The sequence below is a fragment of the Bombina bombina genome, chromosome 1 (assembly GCF_027579735.1).
Source record: "Bombina bombina isolate aBomBom1 chromosome 1, aBomBom1.pri, whole genome shotgun sequence".
Classification (NCBI taxonomy): domain Eukaryota; kingdom Metazoa; phylum Chordata; class Amphibia; order Anura; family Bombinatoridae; genus Bombina; species Bombina bombina.
Window position 1 is genome coordinate 176,115,703 of NC_069499.1, and position 26,246 is coordinate 176,141,948.

Consider the following 26,246-nt stretch of genomic DNA (forward strand, 5'->3'; position numbering starts at 1 on the left):
TGGAAAGCTGGTTCCTGTGGATTTCTATTTGCTACTGATTTATTGGAGGGAGAGGAGCCTTCCTATCCATTTTATCAGCCTTCCTACAGCCAAGGATCAAGTCCCAAGATTACCGGGAAGCGGAGTTTGCATGCAGCAAGACAGCGGAGTGGGCGTGATAGTGTGCACAAGCCGTCTGGATGCGGCAGCTGATGACACCCGGAAGCGTTGAATACACATGTTGAATGTTGAACACCACGGAAAGTGTACATATCGACTGCAGCAAGACCAAGGTTTACCGGAGCGTAAGGGGTAGGGTTTTCTATTTGCCACAGTCCCCCGCCGGTTGAAGTTCTGCAGCCTTCCTTGGAGTGGTGAGTCAGATTTTATGTTCAAGCTATAATATGCAAGCCTATGCTCTCTGCATTATATGCAGCAACTTAGCTCATACCGGAACTGTGTTTTATATCCAGCAATGCATGTAACATGTGGATAATCTAACTCTTTATGGTAACCCTTGATCTTTATTATTTATTATGTTACTTTCTTTAAACTTCCTGTTGACTTCATTTTATGCATTGTTATTATGGTTTGTTAATGTTATGATGTATTATTGTGTTTGTTAGATTATGGAACAAAGAAATAAATTAAAATTAAACTATTCAGGTCAGTTATGGACAGACAAATGAGATACTAGAGTGATCAAGTAATCACTGTGTACAGTGTAGCATGGTTAGGCTTGGGAAGTCTGCAGTTTGCACTTCCAATCCTCCTGGAAATAGGAAAGCCCCAAATTGTCATTGCTGTATTATGGGAAATGGGGGCAAAATAAATAATAAACGTTTATTGCAAATATGTTTTACTGTGCATAATTAAACATGTAATCTCAAAAATGTTTCATATCCATAAATATTTCTTTGTAGATATGTAGTGGGGAATAACCTTTCAACAAAAGTCATTATTTTACTAAATGGGTGACAGATGTGTTGAAATTCCATTAAATGTGGTAAATAGATACAGTGATGAGTTACACATTATACCATGTTTTTTGTTTTTTAAAAAACTGGACACGATTTTCACACGAGCCCTAATGTCTAAGATTCCAAATAAGGAAAATCCCCTAACTCTACCTAACCATACAAATACTTCTGAGAACCTTCTCTTTCTTTGTGTGATAATGAAATGAGTACTGACATTAATGATTTCTGTTATTAATTTCTTTTTTTTCATATCTAATTGTTGTCCTTTATCATTATTATTTCTCTAAACATCACATTTAGTCACCATCTGGGAGACCAGGCTATTGTGTTTCTTATCCCATATTTGTATACTATTTTATAATTTTCCAACATTTATATGACATGCTGATATTAATAATAGGTGCCATATATTGTTCAAAGTTTTTATGTAATTTATAACTTGTTGGGTTTAGATGATTAAAGACTCTATAAATGGAAAATAACCAATATGTCTTAAACTTTCTTGGTGTTATTTATGCTTTTACCCTGTATGATTTTCACACAAAAAAAAATCCCCCCCCCCCCCCAAAATTGAAAGAAATGGAAAATGATTTCTGTCACAGGATAGGTGAGACTCTATTCTGTATCTTGGTGACATCACCATTATGTCAGACTCATAATGATGTCACTACTAGAGTTGGTTATTAGCCGTCAGCACATTTGTTTATTTCTGAATGTTTATTTCTGCAAGGCAGCATCTGAAGTCTATCATTATTGCTCTTAATTCTAGAGCAGGAAAAAAAGTTGCGTACACACTGTTAAATTGCACATTAACTTAAAGGAACACTAAAGTTAAAATTAAACCTTTATTATTCAGATTGAACGCACAATTCTTAACAACTTTCCAGTTCACTTCCATTATCAAAACATGCACAATCGTTTTATATGTGTAGTGTGATAGGAGCGCCTAAAGGTGGATTCCTGCTGCTAAAAAAGTTCTTCCCTCAAAGAGAACTAAATGGTGGATAAGAAGAAAAAATGGGGTTTATTTAGCAGCGCTAAAAAAGCTAGGAAATGATGATACCAATCTAATTTATGTTTTATACAATCTATTTTATTTAAAAATTCTTATAACACATAAAAACAACAGCAAATGCTTTTCCTAATTAATAAAGGGACGTCTCCCTTATACAACACTTATAAAAACAGACTAGAACCATATAATCCTAGAATTCCAGGTATAAAGGAATTAATTCTATAGATAACATATGGCGAGCAACAAATTTCTAAGATAAATGGTGAATTGAATATTTAAAAGGCACAAATGTATCAATCCTAACAGCTTTACAGTTCTTCAGTAACAAATACAGTTATAAAGTTACACAGTTACTTTCCTTGGACATATAATTGGCTCAGGTGTGCTGGATAGTTAAAAAGGCAAAAAACAGCCAATATTCTGATTTAGGTGCCAAAGCAATCCTGGTTAATGGAAATGGTTAATTTAACAGATGAATACCTTGGTGTCTTTAAAGTTCAGTTTGTGTGTTTTAAAAAACGTAGTGCAAATTAGTGTAGAGGTACCTTAATCTGTCCTGGTTGCAACCGCTGATATTCTTCACTGTGAGGTATTCACAGACTGTTTGTTCCTGGTGCTTCTGATAAGTCACCTGAGCTTCTCTTTGATTCAGAGGTCAGGGGTGATGATCCGTTCTGGTGATGTAGTTATCCTTTTTTTTGTTTTCCTTTCTTCTTATAGCCCAAATATTGTTTTCATCTGTGTTCCCTCAGACTTCTTAAGGTTTGAAGAAATCTTGATGATTCATTTAACTTAATTTGTTAATTGAATACAGGTACCCTATTGTATATTCATTGATTGGTGTGATTTATTTGTATTAGTCTGCATAAATTAAGTTAAAGCCAATTATCTGCACTGGAACACCATATAAGCGCTCCTCAGTGCTCTGTGGGCATACCCTCTGAAGTGAATGTAATTCACGAAACGCATAAGGGCACGCCCACCTCTGACGTCACTTCCTGTCCAGGGAGACCAAGCTTCAAACACTTCAGCAACGGACCCTGTCACTGACAGGCTTAAGAATCCACATCCATCCGGATATTGTGAGCTATCTAGAGCTCAAAAAACCACAAGGAATCATCATCTAGCTGTATTTACAGCAGTTCATGTAACTATTTATTACGGTTTTCCACCATAAACACCAACTTATCCACCTGAACTCTGGGAACTTTTCAGAGCTCAAAACCACCACAAGGAATTTACTTTCAGCTGTACTTACAGCATCCTATACCACAATATCACCAACTTTTATCAACTAGCTGTTTTTGCACCAGCCCTGATAAAAAAAACTCACTACCGGATTTAAAGAAATATACTATATTTCATCTGCTCACCTATTCTGTTCCTGATCTGGACTATTATTAAAGAGGATATCTGTTTATCATTTTTTATTGGACATTGGAAAATAAAAGTGTTTTTATTTTAAATTTCACTTTGTGTCCTTGCAAGCATCATTTATACACATCTCATGAGTGCTGCATATAATATCCACAATTGATCTCATAGGGGGGTAGTTATCAACGTGTCAACTTTCCTGCCTTCGCCGGCCCAATACACCGCCTACGCTCGCCTCACATCGCCGCCGCGGACCTGAAAAAATTCGCCTAAGTTATCAAGTAAAGCTGTCAAAAAGCCGCGGGGCGATGAGCAGCGGACAGTGAGAGTTATCAATCATCCGATCTCGCTGCTCTTCGGGTGTTTGACAGCTTTCTTGCTAGCCTGTCACTAAGCACTCACACTAAACTACACTGTTCTACCCCCTATACCGGCGCCCCCGGAGCACCCGCAACTAAATAAAGTTACTAACCCCTAAACCGCCGCTCTTAGACCCCGCCGCAAGTCTTATAAATGTATTAACCCCTAAACCGCCGCTCCCGGACACCGCTGCCACCTACATTATACCTAGTAACCCCTATCCTGCCCCCCCTATACCGTCGCCCTCTATAATAAAGTTATTAACCCCTATCCTGCTGATCCCACACCTCGCGGCAAATAAATAAATAGTTTAACCCCTAAACCGCCGCTCCCTGAACCCGCCGCAACCTATATTAAATTTATTAACCCCTATCCTGCCCCCCTACACCGTCGCCACCTATAATAAATTTATTAACCCCTATCCTGCCCCCCACTACACCGCCGCCACTGTAATAAAATTATTAACCCCTAAACCTAAGTCTAACACTAACCCTAACACCCCCCTAACTTAAATATTAATTAAATAAATCTAAATAATATTTCTATTATTAACTAAGTTAATCCTATTTAAAACTAAATACTTACCTTTAAAATAAACCCTAATATAGCTACAATATAAATAATAATTATATTGTAGCTATCTTAGGATTTATTTTTATTTTACAGGTAGCTTTCAATTTATTTTAACTAGGTACAATAGCTATTAAATAGTTATTAACTATTTAATAGCTTACCTAGCTAAAATAAAGAGAAATGTACCTGTAAACTAAAAACTAACCTAAGTTACAATTACACCTAACACTACACTATACTTTAATAAATTATTCCTATTTAAAACTAAATACTTACCTGTAAAATAAACCCTAAGATAGCTACAATATAATTAATAATTACATTGTAGTTATCTTAGGATTTATATTTATTTTACAGGTAACGTTGTATTTATTTTAGCTATTTAGAATAGTTATTAAATAGTTACCTAGCTAAAAGAAATACTAAATTACCTGTAAAATAAATCCTAACCTAAACCTACACTATCATTAAATAAATTAACTACAAATAACTACAAATAACTACAATTAAATACAATTACATAAACTAACTAAAGTACAAAAAATAAAAAAAGCTAAGTTACAAAAAATAAAAAAATAAAAAAATAAGTTACAAACATTTAAAAAAATATTACAACAATTTTAAGCTACTTACACCTAATCTAAGCCCCCTAATAAAATAACAAACCCCCCAAAATAAAAAAAATGCCCTACCCTATTCTACATTTAAAAAGTTCAAAGCTCTTTTACCTTACCAGCCCTTAAAAGGGCCTTTTGTGGGGGCATGCCCCAAAGAATTCAGCTCTTTTGCCTGTAAAAGAAAAATACAACCCCCCCAACATTAAAACCCACCACCCACATACCCCTAATCTAACCCAAACCCCCCTTAAAATAACCTAACACTAATCCCCTGAAGATCATCCTACCTTGAGTCATCTTCACTCAACCGAGCAGCGATGGAACCGAAGAGGACATCCGGAGCGGCAGAAGTGATCATCCAAGGGGCGCTGAAGAAATCTTCCATCCGATGAAGTCATCCTCCAAGCGGCGCTGAAGAAATCTTCCATCCGGGCGAGGTCATCTTCCAAGAGGCGCTGACGAAGTCTTCTATCCGGGCGAGGTCATCTTCCAAGCCGGGTCTTGAATCTTCATCCCGCCGACGCGGAACATCCTTCTTTCCCGACGGACTACCGACGAATGAAGGCTCCTTTAAGGGACGTCATCCAAGATGGCGTCCCTTCAATTCCGAGTGGCTGATAGGATTCTATCAGCCAATCGGAATTAAGGTAGGGGGGGTTGTATTTTTCTTTTACAGGCAAAAGAGCTGAATTCTTTGGGGCATGCCCCCACAAAAGGCTGGTAAGGTAAAAGAGCTTTGAACTTTTTAATGTAGAATAGGGTAGGGCATTTTTTTATTTTGGGGGGTTTGTTTTTTTATTAGGGGGCTTAGATTAGGTGTAATTAGCTTAAAATTGTTGTAATATTTTTAAAGTGTTTGTAATTTATTTTTTTTATTTTTTGTAACTTAGCTTTTATTATTTCTTGTACTTTAGTTAGTTTATTTAATTGAATTTAATTGTAGTTATTTGTAGTTAATTTATTTAATTTATTTAATGATAGTGTAGTGTTAGGTTTAATTGTAACTTAGGTTAGGATTTATTTTACAGGTAATTTTGTATTTCTTTTAGCTAGATAGTTATTAAATAGTTAATAACTATTTAATAACTATTCTAACTAGCTAAAATAAATACAAAGTTACCTGTAAAATAAATATAAATCCTAAGATAGCTACAATGTAATTATTAATTATATTGTAGCTATCTTAGGGTTTATTTTACAGGTAAGTATTTAGTTTTAAATAGGAATAATTTATTAAAGTATAGTGTAGTGTTAGGTGTAGTTGTAACTTAGGTTAGTTTTTAGTTTACAGGTACATTTCTCTTTATTTTAGCTAGGTAAGCTATTAAATAGTTAATAACTATTTAATAGCTATTGTACCTAGTTAAAATAAATTGAAATTTGCCTGTAAAATAAAAATAAATCCTAAAACAATATAATTATTATTTATATTGTAGCTATATTAGGGTTTATTTTAAAGGTAAGTATTTAGTTTTAAATAGGATTAACTTAGTTAATAATAGAAATATTATTTAGATTTATTTAATTAATATTTAAGTTAGGGGGGTGTTAGGGTTAGTGTTAGACTTAGGTTTAGGGGTTAATAATTTTATTACAGTGGCGGCGGTGTAGTGGGGGGCAGGATAGGGGTTAATAAATGTATTATAGGTGGCGACGGTGTAGGGGGGCAGATTAGGGGTTAATAAATTTAATATAGGTTGCGGCAGGGTCAGGGAGCGGGGGTTTAGGGGTTAAACTATTTATTTATTTGCGGCGAGGTGCGGGATCGGCAGGATAGGGGTTAATAACTTTATTATAGAGGGCGGCGGTATAGGGGGGGCAGGATAGGGGTTACTAGGTATAATGTAGGCGGCGGTGGGCTCCGGGAGCGGCGGTTTAGGGGTTAATATGTATAGAGTAGCTTGCGGTGGGCTCCGTGAGCGGCGGTTTAGGGGTTAATCATTTTATTTAGTTGCGGCGGTGTAGGGGGGGGGACAGATTAGTGGTGTTTAGACTCGGGGTACATGTTAGGGTGTTAGGTGCAGACATCTCCCATAGGAATCAATGGGATGTCTGGCAGCAGCGAACTTGTACTTTCGCTATGGTCAGACTCCCATTGATTCCTATGGGATCCGCCGCCTCCAGGGCGGCGGATTGAAAACCAGGTACGCTGGGCCGGAAAAGTGCCGAGCGTACCTGCTAGTTTTTTGATAACTAGAAAAAGTAGTCAGATTGTGCCGCACTTGTGTGCGGAACATCTGGAGTGACGTAAGAATCGATCTGTGTCGGACTGAGTCCGGCGCATTGAAGTTTACGTCACAAAATTCTACTTTTGCCGGTCTCTAGCCTTTGATAACTAAGGCGAATCAGCCTCGCCACAAATACGCTGCGGAATTACAGCGTATTTGAGGTTGACGGCTTGATAACTAGGCCCCATAGTATATAAACTGAGCACTAATTGGTTTGCATACATAAAGTTTATACCATACTCCAGAGAGGAGAAGCCTTTCAAGTATAAAGAAGGGGAAAAGAAATAAACAGCAACAAGGAAAGAAATTCAGCAAAAAGAATTAAAGTTTCTCTACATAACTCCAGAGAGGAGAAGTTTGTCTGAATTTCCAACATATTTCTACTCCAGGGATATCAAGATTTCCACCGGCTAAAAGTTTCTGCATACCAGCTGGAAACATCCTTACCACAGATAGGGATTAAATCCCCTCCATGCTTCCAACATACCTCACATGTTTGAGGTTAAACAAGGTGAGCACATTTAAATCTCACTTTTAGTTTTTGATTGCCTAGTACTGACATACTGCACCATAATTTGTTTTTGTTTTTGTTTTTCTCCATTCTATGTGCGCTGAACTCTGAAACTCCACTCCATACCTTTTTCCTTCACATTCCATTTGATGATAGTGGAATATTCAGAAACTAGCTGCCATTGAAATATATCAGGACAAACTATTTTATTATAAAATAACCATTTGCAACGTACACAGCGCAGATCAAGAAACACCCAAGCAACACTTTCATAATATATATATATATATATATATAGTGATTGGCTGATTGATGTTACATTATGCAGGGGGGATGGAACTATCTTTGAAATTTGTCAGAAAAGAATCTACTCTGCCTCACATCTTATATCTAATATAGAGATCCAGATTTCCAAGTAGCTAGTCATTCGTATAATCTGGAACTCTATGATGATGATTTGCTATTGACTCTGACTTCCCTTCTGACATCACTCTCTGCGGTACTGAATGAATTGGTTATATATGGCCAAATGTCCAATGTCTTAGTAAATTTAAATAAATTGGAGCTTCTACCACTTCACCTTACCAAGGGTGACCTTGTGATAATTTCATGTAAATGCCCATTTAAATTCAGTACAACAACCTTAAGGTATCTAGGAGTTAATCTCCCTCCAAATATATCTGTTGTTTTAAGAAAATTATGAATCACAACAACACAACTGCTTTTAAATGATCACATAGGGATCTAATGGCTAGGAAGAATTCAAACAATCAAAATGACCATCCTCCCTTAGTGGCTTTACTTATTCCAAGCACTATCTATGACATTATACCCACCCTTCATTAATAAACTTAAGAACATTATTTTTACATTTGTCTGGGCTAATGGGTACCCTAGAATTGTAAAACAGATGCTTTATTTGCAAACAAACTCAGGAGGCCTAGGTGTGCCAGATCTCAAGTATCGTGTTGTAGATTGTATGCAACGCATTATAGATTGGAGAACATATGAGAGTAAAAGATGGGTTCAACTTGAGCGCAATGTCTCAGAAATTCCCCAACTAAGGATTTTTTGTTGGCTTCCTCATCCAAACAGTAATCCCTAATTGTTTGGTTATCCTATCATTCAGGAACATTACAAAACCATATCCTCCATAAGCACCAAGATATATCAACTAGTCCATCGCCTTTGACTCCATAACTAGGCAACCCGGATTACCCTCCAGAGTTTCATTCATACACACAATCGGCAACATACACTCCTTACTCCCGGTTTGCACAGTCTTGCATAATTCCAAGATTAAGGACAAATCTATAGAACTCATGGAATCATTTATTTGACCCATGGTTCAGATTTTATCAACTAAACCACTTTATAAACCTGAATACACAAAAAAAAAAACAACCTTTAGAGCGGAAACGCACACTCTTTGAAAGATTGTGCTACACAAAACCAACTGCTACACATACACCCTCCCTAAGCTACCAGCTATCTTAACATCTTTCTGGGATGTCACTCCCCTTGGCATAAGGGATTCCCTCATACTCTATCATTGGCAAAATGGAAGAACATTTTCTTACATACAGAAAAATCCTCTGTTTCTGTCAGTATCTTAGAAACTAACTGTAATTTGATGCTGAGGTGGTATATGACTCTCCATAGATTAAAGCATATGTTGCCTGGAGCAAGGGATAAGTGCTGAAGAGGTAGTGGGGAACCGGAATGTTGACTGCTATTCAGCCATTTTGGACCAATATTGAACACAATATGGTGCTGCAGAGAAATATACCATATGATTTTACCTTTTTCATCACCAATTTGTCCCCTAAGCTTAAAGAGACAGTCTACTTGAACATGTTTATTGTTTAAAAAGATAGATAATCCCTTTATTACCTATTCCCCAGTTTTGCATAACCAACACTGTTATATTAATACACTTTTTACCTCTGTGATTACCTTGTATCTAAGCCTCTGCAGACTGCCCCTTATCTAAGTGCTATTTACAAAAATGCATTTTATCGAATCTGTGCTGGCTCATATGTCAGGAGTGTGCACAGTGTCATATGTCAGGAGTGTGCACAGTGTTATCTGTATGGCACACATGAACTAGCACTATCTTGCTGCAAAAAGCTAATAAAATGCACTGAGATAGAGGTGGCCTGCAGGGACTTATAAACAGCAGAGATTTAGAGGATACAAAGTATATTAATATAACCATGTTGGTTGTGCAAAGCTGGGGAATTGGTAGTAAAGTGGTTATATATCTTTTTAAACAATGAGAAAAATCAAGTAGACTGTCCTTTTAAAGGGACATGAAACCCAAAATTTATCTTTCATGATTCAGTAAGAGCATACAATTTTCCTTTTTACGTCTATTACCTAATTTGCTTTGTTCTCTTGGCATCCTTTGTTGAAAAGAATACCTAGGCAGGTTTGGGAGCTGGGAGCTAGCTGCTGATTGGTGGCTGCACATGTACGCCTCTTGTCATTGGTTTACAGATTTTTAAGCTTGCTCCCAGTAGTACACTGAATATTAATACATTATTGTACTTCCATAACTGAATGAACTACGTAATTGAGATCATTTTCTGAGAAATGATTTGATATTAAAGGGACTTGAAACTCAAAATGTTTCTTTCATGATTCAGATAGATTATACAATTTTAAACAACTTTCCAATTTATTTTTATTATCAAATTAGCTTAACCCCTTAAGGACAAGGCCATTTCTGCTGTGTTTGTGTTTAGCTGTAATTTTCCTCTTACTCATTTACTGTACCCACACATATTATATGCCATTTTTCTCACCATTAAATTGACTTTTTAAAGATACCATTATTTTCATTATATCTTATAATTTACTATATAATTTTTTATAAAATATAATGAAAAAATGGAAAAAAAACACACTTTTTCGAACTTTGACCCCCAAAATCTGTTACACATCTGCAACCACTAAAAAACAACCATGCTAAATAGTTTCTCAATTTTGTTCTGAGTTTAGAAATACCCAATGTTTACATGTTCTTTGCTTTTTTTGCAAGTTATAGGGCAATAAGTACAAGTAGCACTTTGCAATTTAGAAACCTTTTTTTTTTCTCAAAATTAGCGATAGTTACATTGGAACACGGATATCTGTCAGGAATCCCTGAATATCCCTTTACATGTATATATATTTTTTTTTAGTAGACAACCCAAAGTATTGATCTAGGCCAATTTTGGTATATTTCATGCCACCATTTCACCGCCAAATGCGATCAAATAAAAAAAAATCGCTAACTTTTTCACAAACTTTTTCACAAACTTTAGGTTTCTCACTAAAATTATTTACAAACAGCTTATAAAATGATGGCACAATTGGTTGTAAATGGTTCTCTGGGATTCCCTTTCTTAAGAAATAGCAGATATATATGGCTTTGGCGTTGCTTTATGGTAATTAGAAGGCCGCTAAATGCCGCTTCGCACAACACTTGTATTATGCCCAGCAGTGAGGGGGTTAATTAGGGAGCTTGTAGGGTTAATTTTAACTTTAGTGTAGTGTAGTAGAAAACCCAAAGTAATGATCTAGGCCCATTTTGATATATCTCATGCCAAATGCGATCAAATAAAAAAAATTGTTAACTTTTTCACTAACTTTAGGTTTCTCACTGAAATTATTTACAATTAACTTGTGCAATTATGGCACAAATGGTTGTAAATGCTTCTCTGGGATCCCCTGTGTTCAGAAATAGCAGACATATATGGCTTTGGCGTTGCTTTTTGATAATTAGAAGGCAGCTAAATGTCGCTGCGCACCACACTTGTATTATGCTCAGCAGTGAAGGGGTCAATTAGGTAGCTTGTAGGGTTAATTTTAGCTTTAGTGTAGAGATCAGTCTCCCACCTGAGACATCCCACCCTCTGATCCCTCCCTGACCCCTCACAAACAGCTCTATTCCCTCCCACATCCCACAATTGTCACCAACATCTTAAGTTGTGGCAGAAAGTCTGCAAGTAATAAAATAAAAGCCTTTTTTTAAGCACTTTTAAAAATAAATAGTTTCTGCAGTGTAGGTTCCCCCCTAACCCCCCAACCTCCACGATCCCCCCAAACAGCTCTCTTAACCCCCCCCCCGTTCCTATTTGAGGCTATTTTAGGTTCTGCCAGCTGCCTGCCAGTACCCAATGTCTTAACAAATTTGCTTTTTTAAATTTATTTACCCCATTTTTCCGTAGTGTGGCTGCCCCCCTCAATATCCTACCCCCCTCCCAGATTCCATTCCAAACAAAATTTCTCCTCCTCCCTCTCCCATAGATTGATCGGTCGTGTGCGCGCTCCCGTCCACCTTCCTGGAATAGTGGCCGGAACTAGTTCAGTGATGGGCCACCCACCCGCCTCCCTGCAGCTGCTTCCAGCCGCTTAAACCCCTAACGACGTACAGGGTACGTCGTTGGTCTTTAACGACCAGTTTGTGTATGACGTACCCTGTACGACGTGTCGTTAAGGGGTTAATTATCTTTGTATCCGTTGTTGAAAGAGCAGCAATGCACTACTGGAAGTTAGATGAACACCACCAATCAGCAGGTAGTCCTAGTAGGGTGTTTCTGCTCCTGAGCCTACCTAGGTGTTATTTTCAACAAAGGATAGCAACAGAACAAAGCAAATTTGATAATAGAAGTAAATTGAAAAGTTGTTTAAAATAGCATGCTCTATCTTAATCATGAAATAAATTTCTGGTGTTTCATATCCCTTTAACCACCATAGTGTGCAGGTATTTTCTGTACAGGTCTTCTTTCTGCACAAGCTAGTAACCAGCCCCACATTGTCAGGGCAAGTAGAATGGGCTATCTCTGTGCCCCAGGGAAGTTATTTTTTAAAAATGTCCACGCGTCTTATATGAAGTTCATAAAAGCGCATTAAATATTGTACAAATACATACAGTATACAGAAACATTCACATATGTTTTACAAATAAATATCTTCAAACAAATTCTAAAATTTAAAAAAACAAACAGATTTCATTTTCTCTCTTACAAGGGGCTTTGAGGGGCTTTCTTAAATCATACATCCAAAACTACTAAATACATTTGCAGGAGTACAAATGGCAGTTATTGCGCCTTAAAAAAAATAATGTGTTGAGTATTTTTTAAGATATAACTAAACAATATACAGTATTCTTAAAATATTTTGTAGTTTATGGGGATTTTTATTGGAAAATCCCTCACTAGCTTGTTTTCATTTTGTACATGTCTCACATGTTTATTAACCAGCTATTTTCTGTTGATAATTAGCAATTGTATTTCCTTCTATTCTTGTTTTGGAAATAAACCAAATATCATATAACAATTTCAGAAACCTTTACATAATATAAGAAAATTATGACAGAAAAATAATGTTCTCATTCAAAAGCTGAATAACCTGAAATTTCCTTGGTTTGGGCCCTTAATAAACTGAAAATGAAATTATACTTAGCACCCCTATGAGATCATAATATGGCTAATGCACTATATTAAATAACATGCAGGTGTGATTCCAGCCTATTAAATGTGAGGTTAAATACAAGTGGTTGATATCACAAAAGTTCAAGGAGAACAAGTCAAGGGTCTCACCTATCTCATTGCTCTGCATAAAGAAGCACTGGACATATAAAAAAAGCATTGCTAGCCGACACCTTTGAGGTTTGTGGTTACCATAGCAACAAATTGGGATGCATGAAACCTTCTTCTCCCGCCTAGCTCCGCCATTGGCCAACCATACTAGTATCCTACTTCCTTGCCCCGAAGTTGTACACTGCCAAATCATAAAGTTATCATTCAAAGCTCTGATGATATCTTTTGTAGTCACCAAAGTCATTGACAGTATAAGAGCAAGGACTTGTAATGTTTAATTTCCATTGAGTGAGTAATTTAACACAGGCAACTTACAACTTCTTACTAAAGTGAGAAGCACTAAAAATGAACATATACATATACATTTCTTTAAGTTTAAATAAATACAACAGGAACAAAAATACTAATCATAATTCTTAGCTACTAGTTTGGAGGTTGGGAACCTCTCTCTCTTTTCTCTACATTTATTTATTTCTCTTCTACTAACTTTGGTTTTGCTGAAGCTTTGAATTTCCTCCCTGCTTTTCTTTTCTTCTTTCCCTTTTGTTTCTCTTGTGAGTGTCCCCTACCTGAGACTTATTACTCTTGTGGTGCGTTACTACTACTTGCATCGTTATGTAAATTTACATATGTTTCAATTTTGCTTAGTTTTGCACTAGTTTGAAATAAAGTGAATTATATATGTTTTATCACACATGAAAATAACACTGGCAGTACCATAGTTATTTCTTTATATCTAGATTATAACTGGGTCCTGTGGGACTTTCTCATTGCGGACTCTTATTAATAATCTGTTTAATGATAACATCTTATCTTAATGCCTATTTAACGGGGTAAAAGTGTTACTAATATGTTAGTTGTGTATGTTAAAATTACAATAAAGAATAATAAATAAATAAAAAAAATACAACAGGGAGAAGGTGTTAGATGGATGAGTTTTTTCCCATTTTATTTTATTTTTCAGTATAAGGCACATTCAGAGCTAGAGAAGGGACACTATCAAAACCTTCTTCATATTCCACTGGTTGCAGTTGTAGCCTTAAGTATTAACGGTTGCCCCTTTTGGGACAGTAGCAAATTACAAAGCCCATTTAACCAAATATCAGTGGTGACTTAAAGGGATACTAAAACATTTTTTTTTCTTTTTTGACTCAGATAGTGCATGCAATTTTAAGCAAGTTTCTAATTTACTCCTATTATCAATTTTTCTTTGTTCTCTTGCTATCTTTATTAAAAAGCAGGAATGTAAAGCTTAGTAGCCGGCCCATTTTAGGTTCAGCACCCTGGATAGCGCTTGCTTATTGGTTGCTACATTTGGCTAACTAATAAGCAAACATAACCCACCTTCTGAACCAAAAATGGGCCGACTCCTAAGCTTCATATTCCTGCTTTTTAAATAAATATAGCAAGAGAACAAAGAAAGATTTATAATTTAATTAATTTAGAAAGTTGCTTAAAATTGAATGCTCTATCTAAATCATTAAAGAAAAAAAATTGGGTTTAGTATCCCTTTAATACACTCAGTTGGGCATTATCTTCCCATAATTTAAATAGACATCTAATAGCCATCAGGGCAGATGGAGCTGTCGTAGTACTGTTTTACAGTTCAAGTCTTTAAGTGCTTTAAATTAACCGTTTCTGTTGACAACAGATGTAGTGTAATCAATATACAAGTTTCTGACAAATTATTTTCATGTCCAGCATCAATCATGCTGGCAAAAAGAAGTGCACCATATAATTATACCATTTGGGGAGGAATTCTTATAATATTCCATGGAATTGCTATGTAAAACAAAACACATTTTTTTGTGGACAATGATTATTTTCCAAAGACCAAACAGTCACAATAATGTGGTTTTATTAACAATTATCTGAAGATCTATCTGGCTTTACGGATAAGAGAAAATATTAACCACCCTTTATCCCTCTGTATATTGAAATTAGACCATAATAATTAAAATAACATAATAAAGTTCATTTCTTTCACATTTCCTTTTGGATATGTATGAGTTGTCTATTATATTTATCCAGATAGTGATCTGCTGAGTCCTGCTCTATAATATTAGGAGGGTGACAAGTGGTGTTTATGAAGAAGTCCTCCAGATCTTATCTGGTTTAGCCACTTTTAGAGACCCTAATGTCTATCATCTCTCTCTCTTTTATGGGTTTATAACCCCAAATTCTTATATCGGCTACTGAAGATCTGCAAAAAGACTCAGCAGCATGAGGTTTAAGTACAATGTCACTTCATTTCCTCTTCACATTAAGTTCAGGAGTTCATTTTTTTATAGTTTCTTACTTACAAAGTAATATAATAGCAAGACGATTCTGGGCAGTCATGGGCTTTAAAGATTATGGTGAAAAGTGACATGTATTTCAGTCAGCATTGATAAAAGGAGAATTATTTGCAAAAGTTTCCTTTACAATCTGTCCTCTGATATATATCTTCCAAAGTAACCATAGGTCTATATGAAAGAGGCAGATGATCATGCTTGACATATGCAGTTCTTGTAAATTTCCAGCTGTTTCGGAGTTTGTTGTGATGTCATGGCCCATTGAATCTTTACCAGAAATCAGTTGGTAACACCTTGTGGACAAAGAGTCACTTGTCTCTATGCACTTTGCATATGAGCAACTGTCCCATGGCGTTGGGATGTATGGTATTGTTGTGGTGACTTGCGTGTTTGGATGTTCACTTTGGATTCTTCTGCTGTAGACAAGAGAATATTTGTTACCTAATGGAGATAGACAATTTCTAGACATTAAAATACATGTACTTGTTAAGAATGTGACTAATATAACTGGCGCTCAGAGATATATAAGCCATCTATAGTTATTGGGCTCTGTGTACTAAGCCCTTTTGGTCATATGTCCACTGTTTTGTTACCTCTCCGCCACCTCTGAGGTTGCAGAGATAAATCACCCCACACTTGCCTTTTTGGGATGATTGACAGGCCCTGATCTGAGAATGGAGTGGCGCTGAACAAGCAAATGCTTGTACAATGGAAAATAGGGCAGGGATTGTACAGTGTCCACTGCTTGTTTGGGAATCTTGTTTGCCCACCCAATAGTATTTGGGGCCCATTGCTGGAAGTTTCACTGAAGACAGCACCACCATGTCTCTAACTTAATGGGCACTGTTTGCCAGATACTTCACGTGCCAAACTTTTTAATTGAAACTGACCATTATTATCTTGGTCATGTCTAACATCTCATTATGAGATCAAAATGTCGAACATTTTTATGTTGGACCCTGTTGCATTAAAATAATGGTAATTTTAATAACTTAAAGGGATATGGAAATGTAAAAAGAAAATGCTCTAATGTTAATTAGCATTTTTATTATTGCACATTTGTTTGCACATAACCCAATGGCAAGAGGCATATGTGTGTAGTCACCAATCCCCAGTTAGTTCCCAGTATTGCATTGTTGCTCCTGAGCTTATCTTACAACTTTTCAGGCCTACAATAGGCCCTTAGTCATGACTAAAGGCCTATAACAGGCCTGAAACATTGTATTTTTGCCTATGGACCCAATTTATAAGAAATAAAGGTATTTTATCCATTTGGAGGGTGGAAATTGTGTCCTATCAAGACTTGGCTAGTCTTTTTTTCCGTGCCCCATACATTTAATTGTGCTGTTTTCTAATTTTGGATTTCTTACTCTTGAACCTACATGATAAATTAATTGAAAAGTCTCTTAAAGTTGTATGTTTTATCTGAGCAAAGACCATGCAGAATGTTGCAGGGTTAGTTTCTGGAGCAGTGGAAAAAGTGAAAAAGTTACAATTTCTGCAGTTAAATTGCAGAAAAGTGGGTAAAGTATTGCAACCTTTTATTACTAGGCATAATTAAATATTTTAAGGGCATTTAATTTAATATCCTTTTAAGCTCACTGGTACATTTTGAGGTAAGGGGAGTAGATATGGCTTTTTTACCCCTTAAGTCATTTATATGGTTTGCATCTGAACATCTCACTGAAGGCCTCGCCACTCAGGCAAGATATTCTGAGAAGTCTCGTTGGCACAGCAAGGCTCTTAAAAAAAAGAAATACAAATTTGAACTTGAGACATGTTTATGTTGCTATGTAGCGTTCTTTATGTGAAACAGAGACTCCTACATTACAATACAAGGTCTAAAAAAATCCCAAAGATTTTGTGTGATTTCTTTCTGTGCTCACCAGCATGGAAAATCTGGGCAAGATTTTATGATGTCTTTAATAATAAACACAAAAATACTGTGTCAATTGTAACCAAATTGTATATTTTTGCATAGACCGATGCTGGCAAGTTTGATAGGTCAATAAATAGTCACTTAGCGGACGATTACCGAAGCCTTGCCAGATCAGACATGGTTTTTCATGACTACCCTCACAAGAACTGCGCTGGTGGACTTATCTTAAGGGCCCATTAAACTTGACATTTCAACAACGCATAACATGTTTCATTATTGCAAGTGAAACATTATTGCAATATACATTAATTATTTATTTTGCAGCCTTTTGCTGTAAAATACATCTAAAAATCGTGTTTGTTCAACTTTCTCCCAGGGAGGCTTGGCAATATATGCAAGCTTTTGTTTACTTTTCCCTCCCTCCCTAAGCTTCTATGCTGTCACATGCTTTTAAAAGGTGGATTATCAGTTTTGCTTCAACAATCATGATAGGCAACTCATTATTTGCAATAGTAGCCAAGTTGAATCAGTATTAAACCGCCTTAAAGAGATAGTCTAGTCAAAATTAAACTTTCATGATTCAGATAGAGCATGCAATTTTAAGCAGCTTTCTAATTTACTCCTATTAGCATTTTTCTTCGTTCTCTTGGTATCTTTATTTGAAAAAGAAAGAATGTAAGCTTAGGAGCCAGCCAATTTTTGGTTCAGCACCTTGGTAGAGCTTGCTGATTGGGGGCCACATTTAGACTAGACTATCCCTTTAAGGGAATACAAGAGTGCAGTCTACCCCAGTCTGCACATGTGCAAACAGAATTTGTGCTATATCTGAATATTAGTTTGTGATTTGTTAGCAGGGGTTCTTTTGTTCTGGGGGACATGGAAATCAGTGAAAAGAATAAACATAAAACAATATACTAGTTTGACAAAATAAAGTTGTAGTTTTCATTCCAAAACTATTTTTATATATGAAGGTTTATAAATTATGTAGTTTACAATTTGTGTTTAGTGTCCCTTTAAAAAAGGGGCAATCCCTACGAGTGGTGAGATGTCTCCAAGTGAAATTAATGCAGCTCGCTGGAAAGGAAAACTTCTCTGTGTAGAGCAAAGTTAGCAGTGAGCAAGGGGCGCGCATTTTAAAAATTAAATCTTGCAGCCAATATAAATCATGTTACACTGCTTTCTGCGAATAGCATCTTTACAATCGCTTATATTTTGGTATGCATGTGTTTTTCTATCAGCCCATTTCACGAAAAAACAACAAGTACGCTTTGTATTTTGTACTTGTAAGTACTAATTTTTAAGTGTACTTAAATGACGAATTATGCTGTGCATATTTAATATGATTTATTCCTGTGTAATTTACATACACATTTTATATTTTTAATAAAATACGATTTTTGGTGAACAATTTTGTTACGGTTTTTGATACACCTTAAAAGTACAATGTTTTCCTGTGTATTTATGACTGAATGGTTAAATTATTATCTGATTTTTATTGTTCAGTTTTATAATATATGCATTACCTTCCCATACAAAATGCAGTATGCGCCCTTAGTAAGACTCCCTGTTTTCAGGATAAAAGATGAATTTATATAATTTCACCAGGGAAATAAAAGGAATAATCTTTCCAGCCCAGATAGACCTTTAGATAATTGGCCCCTGACTTAGTATCACTGGCATTGCTCCCATATATCTCTTCTGTTGGAGCACATATTGTTAGAATACAGGCAAACAATACAGCAATCAGTTATAGAAAAAGAAAAAAGTGCAGTTAGCAAGAGAAAAAATGGGAGGGCAAATGCTGCTGTAGGCCTAGAGCAGCATATAACCTAAGTATGCCCCTGCTTTAAAACCCCAATAAGTGAAAGTAACATTACTCACCTTCCCGTGCTGTCTGCATGCCTTTGAATGCCAATGAGGCAGTGATATCACAGCTGTGGGGAGATAGTGGGGTGCCCCCTGTGTGCTGCCAGCCGTGGCCTGTAACATAGCCCGTGGGCGCTGCTGTGCTGTAGGTCATATAGGGTGAGACTGGTGAAGCAGTGGGATACGGGGTCATGCCAGAAGCTGCCACAAAGCCACTGACCGCTGGAATACCACTGGCTGCCTAAGGAAAGAGGGCATTAAACAATTGTTAATTTGATCTATTTTTGTATATACATATATATTCTTTTCTTTATTTTCATTACTTGACATTATTTGATCTCTCTGTTTTTTTTTGTTGTTGTTGTTAATGGCACTTTGCTCATCTAATTGTGAAGCAATAGGTCTATCCTTATCTATGCCTGTGCAAATTTTGAGAAAACATGCACATGTACCCCTGCAGTCTCTCATGAACGGAGAAACATGCAGGGGTTAAGTGCTACAAAAAAAGTGTGGGAACTCACCAAAACTTCCACCCCCTCTCACAATATTATTTTATATATATACACTTACACAGACTGTATTTATATGTATATAATTTATACACGGTTAATAAACAGAGCCCACTTAAGGTGCAATAGTCCTATTTCTGTTGAGGGGAGCTAAATAACCCCAGAGCAAGCCACACAGTAAGCACCATGTGTTTCACACAGTGCGGGGTGATCACACAAGCAGGACAGCTGACAGGCTTGCATTTATTGTATTGTAGGAAATGTTACTGCCCATTACTAGAGGATCTCACTAGAGGACTAACCACACGGTGCTCTAGCTCCTCCCACCAGCAGCAGCAATGTTTACTGAAGCATTTCTGTTCTCTGTCCAGAGGGAACTTAGTTCCTCCTGCAAAAATAGTGCAGGAACTCCGTTCCCATGCATTCCCGCCCGACTTGACCCCTGGAAATATGAACCCCTGACCAATATGTATGGGGTATATTTTGTTTTCCATCGGAAAACAATGCCATTGACATCACAGATAACATTACAAGAAATAGCCAATTAAAACCTGTAGACCTGCAATGTACAGACAAATAAGGGGTGTTGATACTGCAATTTGTTTTTTCAAAAAACTATTGAAGGTAAAACAATATAAAATATGTAAAATTAATAAATAAATTATCTTAACTATGTATATTACTATGCATTACTACTACAAATATTTACATTTTTAATTAAGGGTTGTTGACTGGGATTTTGTTTTTAGAAATACTAAAATGTGTAAAATTAATAAATGAATTACTTTATGTATATTTCACTACACAGTTAATTACTTCTACCGTGTTTAGTGGTCCTTTAAAATTGTAAATATTTGTAGAACAGTGTATAGACAATGCAGAAACACAGTCGGAATTTCACGAATAGTGTAGTAGATTTTTTTTTCTGTCAATGTTAGTTTTATTTTCCTTGCCCCTGCATCATGTGACAGTAATCAGCCAATCAAAAATGTATTCACATACATTTTGTGAATCTTGCACAGGCTCAGTAGCAGTAAGTGCCTCAGAAAGTGTGCATATATAAAGATTGTGCATACTTAGATAATGGAAGTCAACTGGAAAGTACTTTTTTAAAACTGTGCGGTCTAAATCTAAATCATGAAGGTTAATGTTGACTTTATTTGTAACATAGCATTACATATGACAATATACATCAAATAATATGTTTTTAAAATGAAATAAAACATCATTTTTGTTCTATAGTCCCAAGAGAGCTTTATCGTATAAATTATTTGATATGATAGACAAGAATATGTGCTCTTTATTAATACTTCAATGGTCAGCATGGAGGTTGGCAGAGTATATAGTGGGATCTTTTTGTTGCAATGCTGTGCTGATGCAATAATATAATGACCACATACATTTGTATAGTATCTGATGTGTGTATTTTTATTTAGAGAAGAACATTCATTTTTAATATTGTCATGTAAATTTATTTTCATGACCTCTGTGTCTTGTAATTAGTAGGTATGGTATAAATCATAATTACCAAGTACAAGGTATGAATTATTTTCTCTTATAATAGTAGATGTCTAAGACCTGAGTGCCAAATTATTTTTTCGTCACAATCTCAATGTTTGCAAAATCTAATCTAATCCAAGGTAGAACTGACATAATTAAAGAAACATTTTAATTAAAGGAATTTTAGATTGTGTTGAATATGTTAACATATCCATGTGTGAAAACTTTCTGAATATATTAATATTGTGCAATTATTTTTTCAATTACCAATCACTACCACTTGCTTTATTTGGAGAAGACAAGGCTAGAAACTGTCATTTTGTAAATATACTGCAAAACAATGCAAGTGTTGCAATCACCTATATTGAGGTCACTTAGGGACAGATATGTTGAAGAGTTCAGTTTGCAAAGTCTGTAGTGTGCACTTCCAGTTTTCTTAACTGGAAAACCCAGACTTTTCAAACTTACAGGAAAAAGAGACAAAATAAATAATGAAAGTATATTGCAACTTTTGTTATGACGCGCATATATATATATATATATATATATATATATATATAACTATTAACATTACAACCTCAAAGTGTTTCATATCTATTTTAATTCTTAAAATAATGTAAATCTTTACCTTTATATGTCTTGCAATTCCAATGTTATACCTTTTGTCCAATGAGCTACAACCACATTCTCAGCTAAGAGAACTTACTTGTGTGCACCTACACCAAGGAATTGCCAGGTGCTGCCCCAAATGAGTTTCCATTGCCTGCATCCAGTACATCATACTCTCCCAGTTTACCCTACATCTCAAATAGTCGCATCCTGTGTTCTCTGTACTATTCCCTATCAAAATTAAGGTTTTTGACTTTTTCCTAGTTGGTGTATTTAATTACATATTTTCAGAGCGTTTATCAAAGGGTTAAAATGAGAGCAATTTTTTGATCCATTATGAATAATAAAAGCATTGTCCAGTTTAAGAAGCAATTCGCAGCTTATTGAGTGGTGTCCTAAATACACGTCCTGCAAAACCTACACACAAATACAATGTTTGCAAAGCAGCTTTGACCTTAAGATTTCACACAAAGGATCCTTTCAACCTGAGATTCTCACTCTGTGTATTTAGACATAGCCTTGGATGGCTTGATGTATCTAATACAAGGACGATAATGGATCATCAAAATCCCCCCCTTTAAGTGGCAGGAAAATGAACCTACAAAACAAGAAAACTCCTGTGTTCTCTTATTTCAGGAAGAGAGAGAAGATGTGTGTATGTTGGATTAAGGACTCTTGTTATTTTGTTTGATCAATGAGGAAAGATTTTTCATGACACAATGTGTAGACCAAACACATGATTCTTTTCCTCCCAAGGAACCATCCATCAAAAGAAGAATACCTTTTTTTGCTGGGTAGAGTTTTGTTAGCACTTTTTTTTTTCTTTCTTTACTTTTTTCATCCTGTTCAGGTTCTCGTGAATTTGTTTTGTAATAAGTAAATGATTGTTACCCCCCTAAAACTATTAATCTTTTTGCCACAAAGTATGACTTGTATGACAATGCTGTTTCTAAAGGCAAAAACACATCTGTTTTCAGTAGGTAAAATTGAGTTTCTACAAGTAAGAGCTTTGTTTCTTCTATAACTGGATTCATCTAACCAAACAGATGTAGTTTATCAATAAGGAAAACACTATTCTGATTAGTTATCATTTCTGCTTAAAGAAACAGTAATGTCAAAATAAAACTTTTTATGATTCAGACCGAGCACGCAATTTTATAAAACTATCAAATTTCCTTCATTCTCAGACAGTGCATGTGTTTGTAACAATATATGAAGCAATTTTATATATTGTTGCAAACATTGTTGTCATAGGCCTAGTTTATATTACTGTTGTCAACTGTGTAAACTGGTGGTAACAAAAAATATTTCCATTAAAGGGACACTGAACCCAAATATTTTCTTTTGTAATTCAGAAAGAGAATGCAATTTTAAGCAGCTTTCTAATTTACTCCTATTATCAATTTTTCTTCGTTCTCTTGCTATCATTATTTGAAAAAGAAGGAATCTAAGCTTTTGTTTTGGTTTCAGTACTCTGGACAGCACTTTTTTATTGGTGGATGAATTTATCCACCAATCAGCAAGGACAACCCAGGTTGTTCACCAAAAATGGGCCGGCATCTAAACTTACATTCTTGCATTTCAAATAAAGATACCAAGAGAATGAAGAAAATTTGATAATAGGAGTAAATTAGAAAGTTGCTTAAAATTTCATGCTCAATCTGAATCACGAAAGAAAATTTTTGGGTACAGTGTCCCTTTAATAGTCTAGGAAGATGTTTTATCTTACCATGAGTTTACACATTTTACAACAACAATGCAAACTAGACCACAGAGTGCTAAATACACGTGCACACTCCTGAGGCCCTATGAGCTTAGATTTACTCTTAAACAACAAATACCAAGAGAATGAAGCATATTTGTTAATAGAAGAAAATCTGAAGTTTGTTTTTCAAGTTGCATTCTCTATCTAAAACATAAAAGTTTAAATTTTTACTGTTCCTTTAAATATTTTGGGATTTTGTAAAACAAATATCTCTTGTGTAAGCAAGTAATTTGTCATAAATCTTACAAGCTTCTGTGAGAACTAATTATAAGCCAAAGACAAAAAGAAAATATTTTAGTTTGAGGAAGGTTATATAGCTAATGGCCTAGATAACAAGCAAAGCACAATTGCTACCGCTAGAAGAGCAAACGCGATCGTGACACTAATATCATTAACGCTAGAACCAGTTGAATAGGAAAATATTGCGACCTTGCATTACTAACTCTCCCTATACTTTCTATGATGAGCGCAAAGTAGAGACTCACACTCTTTTTACAAGTTCATAGTTAAAGGGACAGTTTATCCAAAAACTTTCCTTTCATTTGTTCCCAATGATCCGTTTTACCTGCTGGGGTGTATTAAATTGTTTACAAATAGCTCCTAAACCTTTATATTGGCATTTGAAATAGCTGATTTAGCCTGTAGTATCCCTACCTATACTGAAAGTATCTATACCTAGGTATAGACTATTGACAAACTATGTAAACACACCTAGCAGAATAAATTACACTCACAGTGGGAGGTGGAAGAGATAGAGTTCTAAAATGTTCATTTTCAATTGTTCTTTCTAGTATTGTATTGTACAGAGACAGAGATAAGAAAGGGAAGCATTTGAGTGATAATATAACGAGATCTGATCTGTCTGCAAGCTTAGACTATTTTGATAGGCTGTGGTTTCAAAGAGCAAATCCAGCTATTTATTTTGCAAAAAGAAGCATAAATGACAAATGTCTCCTACATTTTATAGGCTGCAGCTGGTAAAACAAGTCATGGGGAACACATTCAGGATTTTTTTTTACAGTGAACTGTCCCTATAAGTCTTGTACTGGAGTGATAATAACATTAAAGGGCCACTGTAAGTAAATATTTTCTATGCCTGTTACTAACTAACTACCCCAAATACGCTTTTTATCAATAGCATTTCATTAACATATCTCGACCGTATATCAGAAATCTTGTCTGCAAATTTAATTGTTTTCCCAACCCACTCCGTGGGTATCCTTTGCTCTGTACCAATCCGTTTACAATACCTAGGTTTCAAAATGGCGCTTTAAACACAAAGTTATTGGTTTAAGTATTTTGAACATGCAGTGCTGAAAATAGTGGGCAGGATAACGTGACATCATCGGCGAATAAAAGATATAACTTTTAGAACGTTATGAAACTTCGTTTTGGAGAAAATATAGGTCAGTAGGTTTTAATTAATGTTTATTAACTTTAATATGTTAGTTGTTTAGCTTAAAAATTATAACAGAAAGTAATCCTTTAATGCTGGAAATGTCAACCAAAGTAAGTTTCTGGTAAAGTCATTGTGACTGCTTATGCAATACTTCATAAAACACAAAAACAACCTCATTCTTTTGTCCATAGAAAAAAAACACACTAATGTCATTTTAGATGTACTTAAAGGGACACTAAACCCAATTTTTTTCTTTCATGAGTCAGGTAGAGAAAACAATTTTAAATAACTTTCCAATTTACTTCTATTATCTAATTTGCTTCATTTTTTAGATATCCCTTGTTGAAGAAATGGCAATGCACATGGGTGAGCCAATCACATGAGGCATCTATGTACAGCCACCAATCAGCAGCTTCTGAGCATATCTAGATATGCTTTTCAGCAAAGGATATCAAGAGAATGAAGCAAATTAGCTAATAGAAGTAAATTAGAAAGTTGTTTAAAATTGCATGTTCTCTCTATAGCATGAAAGAAAAAAAATTGGGTTTCATGTCCCTTTAATATACAATGGACTAGATTCATTCAAGCTATATTCATATCTGTTTGATAGTCCTTTCCCTATTGGTTGGTCCTGAAAATGTAAATATTTAAAGGAATATGACACCCAATCATTTTCTTTTGTGATTCAGACAGAACATACCGTTTAAAAAAAAAAGTTTACTGTTTACTTCTATTATCAAATTTGCTTTGTTTCCATGATATTCTGTGTTGAAAGTGTTGAAGAGATACCTAGGTAGGCATCTGGAGCACTACAGGGCAAGAAAAAGTGCTGCCATCTAGTGCTCTTGTAAATAGATAACATTTTTGTAAAACTGCTGCTGTAATATGCTCCAAAAATGGTCCAGTTTCTAAGCGTACGTTCTTTTTTTTCTTTCAACAAAAGATACAAAGAGAACAAAGAAAAATGATAATACAAGTAAATTAGGAGGTTGTTTACATTTTGGGTTTGATATCCCTTTAAATATATTTATTGGCTAGTTATATGTGTGGTCCCATAGCTCACAAGAACCAATAAAAACGCGAGAATACAGAAATCATGACTGCAGCATAGTGAAAACTATTGTGCAAATGACTTCTTGCAATGCCTATATGTGTTTAATATTTATCTTAGTGTAATTTTCATTTACATGGCTTTGTGTT

The 26,246-nt window shown here is 35.5% G+C and overlaps 1 protein-coding gene across 3 annotated transcripts in view; it reads right to left on the reverse strand.

The window, feature by feature from the left end:
• Nucleotides 1-14,148: 14,148 nt before the first annotated feature.
• The window catches only part of PAX9 (paired box 9), a 33,427-nt gene continuing 21,329 nt past the window's right edge, over nt 14,149-26,246 (reverse strand). For 2 of the 3 annotated variants that reach the window (XM_053689630.1, XM_053689616.1), the window contains exons 4-5: nt 19,280-19,505; nt 14,149-15,935 (exon numbers count right to left, since the gene is read on the reverse strand). In XM_053689630.1, coding sequence (XP_053545605.1) covers nt 15,838-15,935; nt 19,280-19,505 — 324 coding nt within the window. In that variant the 3' untranslated portion in view covers nt 14,149-15,837. The remainder of the gene's footprint in view (nt 15,936-19,279; nt 19,506-26,246) is intronic. The other variant, XM_053689623.1, reaches the window with a different exon arrangement.